General features: G+C 43.2%; 1 protein-coding gene across 1 annotated transcript in view; it reads right to left on the bottom strand.

The window, feature by feature from the left end:
- Positions 1-7,047: 7,047 nt before the first annotated feature.
- The window catches only part of DYNLRB2 (dynein light chain roadblock-type 2), an 11,118-nt gene continuing 9,471 nt past the window's right edge, over positions 7,048-8,694 (bottom strand). The window contains exons 3-4 of the mRNA XM_002929784.4: positions 8,152-8,319; positions 7,048-7,289 (exon numbers count right to left, since the gene is read on the bottom strand). Of these exons, the coding sequence (XP_002929830.1) occupies positions 7,246-7,289; positions 8,152-8,319 (212 nt within the window). The 3' untranslated portion in view covers positions 7,048-7,245. The remainder of the gene's footprint in view (positions 7,290-8,151; positions 8,320-8,694) is intronic.

The raw sequence follows: 8,694 nt of genomic DNA, 5'->3' as shown, positions 1-8,694 counted from the left end.
ATAATATCTTTCCCGTTCTCCTGACATCACTGATGGTGGTGTGCTTTATTTATTTTTTCTTGGAGACACTAGCCATTCACTTTCCCCCTGCTTCGCTGAGATGTGATCAAATGCCCACTGAAAGGTTCAGAGTTTGTGACCAACTTAAAGGTCCTGTTGGATAAAGGATCTGGCTGACAGCACTGTTTGGGCCATTGCAATGTGCTGATGCTGGCGCCAGCCCATTCTCCAGAGGTGTGGGACTTGCCCGTACAGGCCTCTGGTCCCTGCCCCACAGAGGGTGCAGCTGTGAGTGCTGGAACATATTCCAAGGAGCCAGGCCTTCTGCTCCCCTGGCATTGATGGGGAGGTCCCAGGTAGCTCCTTGGGGCTAGTCAGGAAGCAGGAGGTCGTGCAGGAGCAGATGCAGAAGGAGGCCCACGAGAGTCCATGACCTGCCTTCATTCATTTTGTGATCCTAATTGAGAAGTTGTAATGCTTCTAATTGGTCAGAATCCCATCTTGAGTATTCTTGGGGGATGTAGCTAATTATGTCTACTTCAAAGGTGCTCATTAACTTGGTGAACCCCTTTGCAACCAACCCCGTGATCCAAGGAACAGTGTTTCTAAGATAGGGCTGGGTAGGGATAGAGATATTGACTATTTACCCCACAGACCCTGTGTCAGATTCTCTGCCAGGCACTGAGGTCAGGGCGTGGAGGAGTGTAAGAATAAGACAATGTTTGTGTTCTTAAGCCCTACAGACTGTCAAATGCGTAGCTTCTCTTGAGTGGATTGTTGAGTGAATGCAGCCGGTGAATACGGACCAGAAAATCAGTCTTATGGATTGAATTGACTTGTTGATCCAGACTAAATAGAAAAGCTGGTTACATGTGTAGGCAGAGTAGGGAGGGGGAAGGAAGGAACGGTTCAAGCTGGTTACAAGTGTAGACGGAATGCGGGGTGGGGGGATAAAGGATAGGCTTGGTAAACACACACAAGAGTAGATGCACTATTGATGGGGAGATGAGTCCCCTGAGCTGTTCCAGATATGATGACATTCCATGAAGTGGATGGTGTTCTGACATCCTCAGACCCAGATGGATGGTTGATTGCTGGGGATTTGAGGGGATTGATGAAAGGATTAGGAGCAATTACTCTATCTGATGACTTCCACGGAATATTGTCAAATGTCCACATTGTGACATGGATCATATTTATAATGATAACGTAACAGCTATGGTGGGCATCTGCCAGCACTCACTTCTTCTCCAGGTAGTACCGATGAGGGTGATGATGACGTAGTATTGTTGAGGGTGATGGTGATAATTGCCACGACCCTTTGTTGAACATCTGCTAAGTGTCAGGTGCTTTTATATTATTTTTTTCTTTATGGTCCATACTATACTTGCGAGGATTTTAAGGCTCAGTGATTTTAATTTCCTTGCCACAGGTCTGGTGAGTCAGCGATGGAAGGGAGTGGTTAGGAGTGTGTGCCTGAGTCAAGTTTTGGGGTTGCAGTGCCGCCTCTGATGCTTAAAAGCTTGATTGACCTCGGGCAAGCTGTGAGACCTTTCTCAGCCTTGCTGTTTTTGTCTGTAAAACAAGGCTTGTCGTGCAAACCCAACGTGCCTGTTTCGTAGTAATTGATCAACAAATGTTAGCCGCTGCTGTTTCTGTCCTTTTTCTTCTCTCGTTTCTTCCCCTCTTCCTCCCCTTCCTTCTCCTCTTTTTCTTCCTCTTCTTCCAAAAATCATAATATAATAACTTATTACTATTATTATTATTATTATTATTATTATTATTGATGGCAGGGCTGGGAGTGAAAGACAGAGCTGTCTGGCTACAAAGCAGTGTCCTTTCATCGACTCCACACTGAGTTCTGGGTCCGGTGAGTCCCTGGTGTACTTCCTTACCCCTTCTGGCTCTCATCTGGCTCTTATCTGGCTCTCCGCCACTCCAGACGCCTGCGGCCACCTGGAGTGGTGCTTTGAGAATGCATCTGCCCGAATCCAGGGGGCCACTTCTTTTTCCAGTCAACATCACAGGCACAGGCCACTCACCGGGTGTAAATGAAGTAGAGACTCCGCACCTTGGTGAGAGGGATGTCTCGGTACCTCTTTCCCACCACAGCTCTGCCTCCTGAAGAGTCCAGCAAAGGCTTCTCCTCCTGTCTAGCCAAAGCCACGGGGTGTGTTTTGAAGCAAGCGAGTGGGCGACCACAATCCGTCTGTTCAGGGCCTCTGATTAATATACACTTCCTAGGGAGCCACTGGGCTCCTGGCCTGGGTCTGATTAGAGCAGCTACGGGTGACCCAAACGTAGCTCAGTGGTTAGGTAAGGACTTCTTGGTTTCAGGCAACAGATGAAACCCGCTCTGGTAGCGTACGTGAAAGAGGGAAACATACTAGCAGGCATTGGAGGTGCTTCATAAACTCCGAGGTGAAACTGTAGCTGAGGGAGGACCTGGGATATGCGCAGGAAGCCTGTAGGACGGACGTTCTCCTCTTGCTCTGTGTTCCAGAGCGTGGCAGGTGCATTCGTTTCTCCTGAGAACTGGCTCTCTCTGCTACTTCCCAGTTGAAATGGGGCACCCCCAACTCCTGTGCATCAGTCTTGCCACATGGGGACTTTCTCCTGGACTCTCTTCCAAATCTAAATACCAAGGAAGCGGCTCTCATTGGCTTCCTCTGGGCCAGGTCACCACTGACAAACTTGATAGAATTGCACAGAGATATTAAGAAAAACACCTGGGTAGGAATGTGGAAATCCTTATTAAATGATGAATAAAGGAATTAGACAGAATTGTGTCCTTGACAGCATTCCAACTCTTTAAATCTGTTTATGCGTGTGGTTAAATATTAGAAGAGACCACAGTGAGATGTATTAAATGGCTCGTATTCTGGTAAACTTGGCTTATTTTGCTAATATTGCTATTATTCATCATAATAATTGGCATCTATGCTGTATTGTAGAGTTTGGAGTGCTGGGCCACTGCAGGTGGGCACATTTGTGGGCCAGTAAACTCAGGTCCCCGCTAACCAGTAGGCAGTAGAGTCAGACTCTAGGCCTCATGCTCTTTCAACCACACCGTGTTGCACCTTGTGGTGTAAGGTTGACCAAAGAATGAGAATTTTAAAATCATTTCTGCATGCAGCAGGAATGTTTAAGGTTGGCAACATCCAGAGAGCGAGTCCTGAGGTTATGTATGGTGAAGGGAAACAAGGCGTGCAGATTTCCCAGAGAAAGAACCCAGGAGGAAAGAAGGGGTTCAGTCTTTTTTTCTCTGTGTTCAAGGAATGGCTGAGTACATGGCTAACTCAACCTTCTATACCAAATTTTCATAAGAAATATATATTAACGTGTTACTAACCTTAAATATTCAAGGTGTTAAGAATATTCCGAACTGCCATGCGGATGCCTGAGTTTCTCCAACACTAGAGATGATTTCCTATTATGGGAGCACATTTGGCTCCATGATTCCCAGGATTTCAGATACCAGTTTATCATTTGTAAGGCNGCACATTTGGCTCCATGATTCCCAGGATTTCAGATACCAGTTTATCATTTGTAAGGCTCCTGATTGGAGATGTCAGCACCACTATGAAAGCTCAGTTTTGGCCTCAAACATGATCTACTTTTTTTTTTTTAAAGAGGTGGAATATAAGACCAAATATTGGTTGGTTGAACGAATGTCTGTGGCCGTTCCGCCTAAACATGCTATAGTGTTCTATTTAAGGGCAGTACATTCTTTTCTAATGTCCAAAAAGTTAGGATATTTTGCTCCATGTCAAAGATATACTAGGGATAATTGTAATTTGTCAAAGACCTAGAAAGGGGGGGAAATTCAAGTCTTAGTCTATGGTAATTTTTGCTTTTGAAGATGATAGGCAATCTAGCTCAAAAGCCAGAAGGTACCCCACAAAAGGGACTATGAGAGGCAGTACCTGCTGGAGCGTTGGACAGGCTCCCACCCATTCTCTGTGGGGACGGTCCTTCTCTTCAGCGATGAAGATTTGGGAGCTTGTAACGCTAATGATGTGTAAATGCATTTTCAGCTATTTTATTAAGCTGGCCTTTCCAGGTTCATTATCATTAATATTTATGGTTGGGATATGTTCCTCCAGAGTGTCTGCAAATACCTCGCCCATTGTTCGGGTAAAATTTATAGCAAGTTGGATTAAGGGGAGGCACCAATGAGTCCAGGCTTGTACTTCTCATAGGAAACAAAAGCTTTGGCAATGGTTTTGTGTGGCTGTGGATCTTTAGTCTATGGGTTCAGGCATCTTTTAAATCAGGCTAATTGTGCTGTTATGTATCCAAGGGGGGAATGTGAATGTCCATGTGCTGGAAGGCAGAGAGGGGTGGTACAAATTCCCCAAGATCATATCCTCCTCCGTTGCAATTGGTGTTGGCAAGTTCTACTTTTTGTTGCCACGGTCTCTGTCTCCAACAAAGGGTTACAGTGCCGTCTGGATGCAGAAGTGCAGGCAGAGTTCCCTGCCCAATAGGATGGAAGGGTCTTCTTCCCAGGAAGAGCCCATACAGAGCCCTGGCACTTGCAATGGTGTCATCTGCACCTGCCAGAGATTTCCCACTGCTACATCTCAAATGGGGCTTGAAATTTCTGGCTGGGCCAGAAGGAAGGAAGTGGCTTTACCACTCAGCCATGCATCTGCTGATGAGCTCTGGGTGGGCTGGGAAGCTATGGGGGAGCTGTCAGATTTAGGTATTGGAATCAAATGTTACCTCTGGTACATTTTATAACAATGAGCTAATTTTTACTTCCTAAAAACAATTTTTGGGGGAGCGGTTGTGGAGCAGGTCTCACAAAAGCATAAGCCCTCTGAAGAGATTATAAGCACCAATTGTATAGGNTCTGGTACATTTTATAACAATGAGCTAATTTTTACTTCCTAAAAACAATTTTTGGGGGAGCGGTTGTGGAGCAGGTCTCACAAAAGCATAAGCCCTCTGAAGAGATTATAAGCACCAAGATCAGTCAGATATGAACCCACATACCCAATTCCTGAAAGACACCTGACCCATGTTTCGGGTAAAATCCTTACCTGTAAAATGGAGTGGTCGGATAGATCATCTCTGTGATTCCCTCCCACAATAATGCATTTTCTTGCCATTTGGATTCTAACAAGGCCTTCTTTATATTTGGAATTGCCCGCAGATGCTGAAGCTGTCCCTGGGTAAGTGAGTTACAGTACCCACACCCCACTGGGCTGAAGGATGAGGTTGAGTCCATGGTGGTGTATCTGTTCTCCAAGTCATGGCGTGGAAGGAAGGGAAAGCCTGTGACTGAGACCTGCTCTTGATCTGGGTCCAATTGAGAGGGGTGTGGGGGTGGGGAGCAGGTGGCATTGGGGATTCTGCAGAGAGGAAATAAGAATTTGATACCACCTAGAGGTGGAAAATAGAGAACAGGGGGTTCTAAAAACAGCTAAAATAGGCTGGTGATGGGTATTAAGGAGGGCACGTATTGCATGGTGCACTGGGTGTTATATGCAAGTAATGAATCATGGAACTTTACATCAAAAACTGGGGATGTACTGTATGGTGACTAACATAACATAATAAAAAATTTTTATAAAAAATATTAAGAAAAATAAAAACAGCTAAAAAATTAAGACACAGCAACCAAATGCAATATGTGACCGTTGATAGAATCCTGGATTTCAAAGAAAGAGCTTCAAAGGACATTATTGGGACCATTGGGAAAATTTGAGTAGGACTGTGTATTAGATGATATTTTATCAATATTAAATGTCTTAAATATGAAACGGGTTCTGGTTATATATGTATCTATGATATATACACATGTATGTCTAGAGAGAGAGATGAAACAAATGTAAAATATTAAGAGTTGGTGAATGTGAGTGAAGCTTATGTGGGAGTTGACTGTGCTATTCTTTCCACTCTTCTACAAGTTTGAAGTCTTTTCAAATAAACAGTGTGGGAAAATGACTTGAAAGTCAGGTATGTGCTACAGTTCAGGGAACTGGGTAAAGAGTACACAGGATCTCTGTGTTATTTCTTACAATTTCACGTGAATCCTCAGTTATCTCAAAATAAAAGGCTTGATTGAGAAAAGAGAGGATAGAAGGCAAATATGGTAAAATATTAACAACTGTTCTAAAGGGGCTTGGAAATCTTTTACATTTGTTCTATTATTAGTTTCAGTAAGGTGGCAGGATACAAAATCAATGCCCAGAAATCAGTTGCATTTCTATACACGAATAACGAGACTGAAGAAAGAGAAATTAGGGAATCCATCCCATTTACAATAACACCAAAAACCATGCGTTACCTTGGAATTAACTTAACCAGAGACGTAAAGGACCTATATCCTAGAAACTATAGATCACTTTTGAAAGATATTGAGGAAGACATAAAAAGATGGAAAAATATTCCATGCTCATGGATTGGAAGAATTAACATAGTTAAAATGTCCATACTACCCAGAGCAATCTACACTTTCAATGCTATCCCGATCAAAATACCGAGGACATTTTTCAAAGAACTGGAACAAATAGTCCTTAAATTTGTATGGAAACAGAAAAGGCCCCGAATCTCCAAGGAATTGTTGAAAAGGAAAAACAAAGCTGGGGGCATTAGTTTCATTATTTTCTGACCCTTTGAAATACCTAGTAAAAATACACCCTCCGGAGTTTTCTGGTCAGCGCCCCAAGCGTGCACCTGGCCCCGACCCACTGCTGGTGCTGCAGGCTATGCTCTGAGAAGTCTGGCGCGGGTGGCTGGAGGTGCTCAGTCGCTGGGCTGACCCTGCCCAGAACCACGCCTCCGACTCTTTACTTCCCTGGTTTAACCCGGGAAAGCGTCTAGCGCCCCCAGAGGGTCAGGACTTCCTACTTCCCTGGTTGCTGCCGCCGTGCTCCACCGGATCTCGCCGCCACGCTAAGGAAATGGGCAAAAGGACATAGCCCGCTGCTTCTTGGTGTATCTCTAGACTGCAAAGACTGTCGCAAGGAAGCCTGCGCCCTCACAAGAATCCTTCAGTTTTGTGCCGTAGGGGGAAAAAAAAAAAAGAGACCCACATACCAGAATTCATTTATTACCTAGCTAAATCACAACTTTACAATACATTCAAAAGGGACTAAATGAGATGTGCACAGCAGTTTAAATGTAAAAATAGAAAACAATGTCGAAAAGGTCAGTTCGACTGGAGTATAATCTTAGTAAGAGAGTAAAGCGTTTTCAGCCTGTAATCACCGGACAGGCTGGGCCATAGCAGGGCTATTCACACGGATTCTGAATGACAATCAAAAGATATTCCTTATCTGTGGAGAGAGGCGGACAAAATTAACCCACCGAAAAATTAAATTTAGTAAATGAATAAGTCATTTAATCTGCTTTTCTCTTCAAAACATCACTTGGACTTTCTGTAGACCAATAATTTCCCATCCTCATTGCACATCGGAATCACCTGTCCAGCTTTCAAAAGCTACCATCACCTGGGGCCCAGTTCCAGAGGTCCTGATTTCATTGGCCTGCGGTGAGGCCTCGGGTGTAATTGTTTTTGTAAAGCTCTCCAAGTGCTTTTAATGTGCAGCCAGGGTGATAACATAGGTGGAGAAAAAGCATCAGTTTGTGGGTCATTCTGGTTTTATAGATGTTCTATAGAGAAGTTTGTTCTAGACTAGATTTTGGAGCATGAGTCCTGTTTACACAGACATTGCTAATGCCGTATGTGTAATTCCTTCAGGGAAAGAAGTATGTCTATGGCTGCTGTCTGTCCATAGGCCAGGTGAATGGCTTCTCTCCCAGGGAAGATTTAAGACCCTATAGGCCTTTGATCCACTCCCCAGTTTATCCCCTGGACAGGAGACATTTCTCCACTCTCCTGAAAGTCTCAGTGTTCTAAGTTCACCTAATGTGGGACCTACATCTCCTAAATATTTTGATTACTAATAATAAATGCAAATGAACAAACATTTCAAATTCTTCAAACGTTAGATTTGTCGCTAATTTCACAAAATTTCCAGGTTGGATTTTTCAGATTCAAACATCTTCATTTTGTAACTGAAGAACATTACATGCCATATTGCATGTTAAAATCTATACTTCCAGTACTTTGAAACAAAGCTTCTATCTAGTAAAGCAGAAAGATGTCTTAAATATGAAACAAAATGACACATTTACCTGGGGCGACCATGATTTCATGTTTCTTTGATCTGATCCTAAGAAAAGTAAGGTCGTTCTGAGGATCAATGTCACGGACTGTGCTCCTGGCTTTCACCGTCAGCTGGTGAAGAAGACCTGCATATTGAACCGTTGTCGAGTTGTCCAACGTTGTTCGGATAGGAATGCCTGTTACGAGATTCACTTTTGGGTTAACATTTTTTTGATTATAAAAGGAATATGCACACGGTGGAAACACTGGAAAATACTGGTGATTGTAAAGCGGAAGAAAAAGTTTTGGCCTATATTATTCACTGATAACAATTTTAACTTATTCCCTGCCAATCTTTTTGTCTTTACATGGGTTTTAAAATATAGTTGGTCAAACTGTCATTACAAATTTGACTATTGCTTTTTTCTTCATTTAAATGATAGCATATAGAAGCTGTTCTTGTCAGTGATATTGTCATCCAATTATTTTTAATGGGTGTACACTATTTTATAAACATAATGTAACCAATCCCCTATTGTTAGATTGTTAGGAACTGTTTTTGTTGTTATTGT

This window comes from Ailuropoda melanoleuca, chromosome 12 (genome assembly GCF_002007445.2).
Source record: "Ailuropoda melanoleuca isolate Jingjing chromosome 12, ASM200744v2, whole genome shotgun sequence".
Lineage (NCBI taxonomy): Eukaryota > Metazoa > Chordata > Mammalia > Carnivora > Ursidae > Ailuropoda > Ailuropoda melanoleuca.
This window is presented reverse-complemented; position numbering and strand designations above follow the sequence as displayed.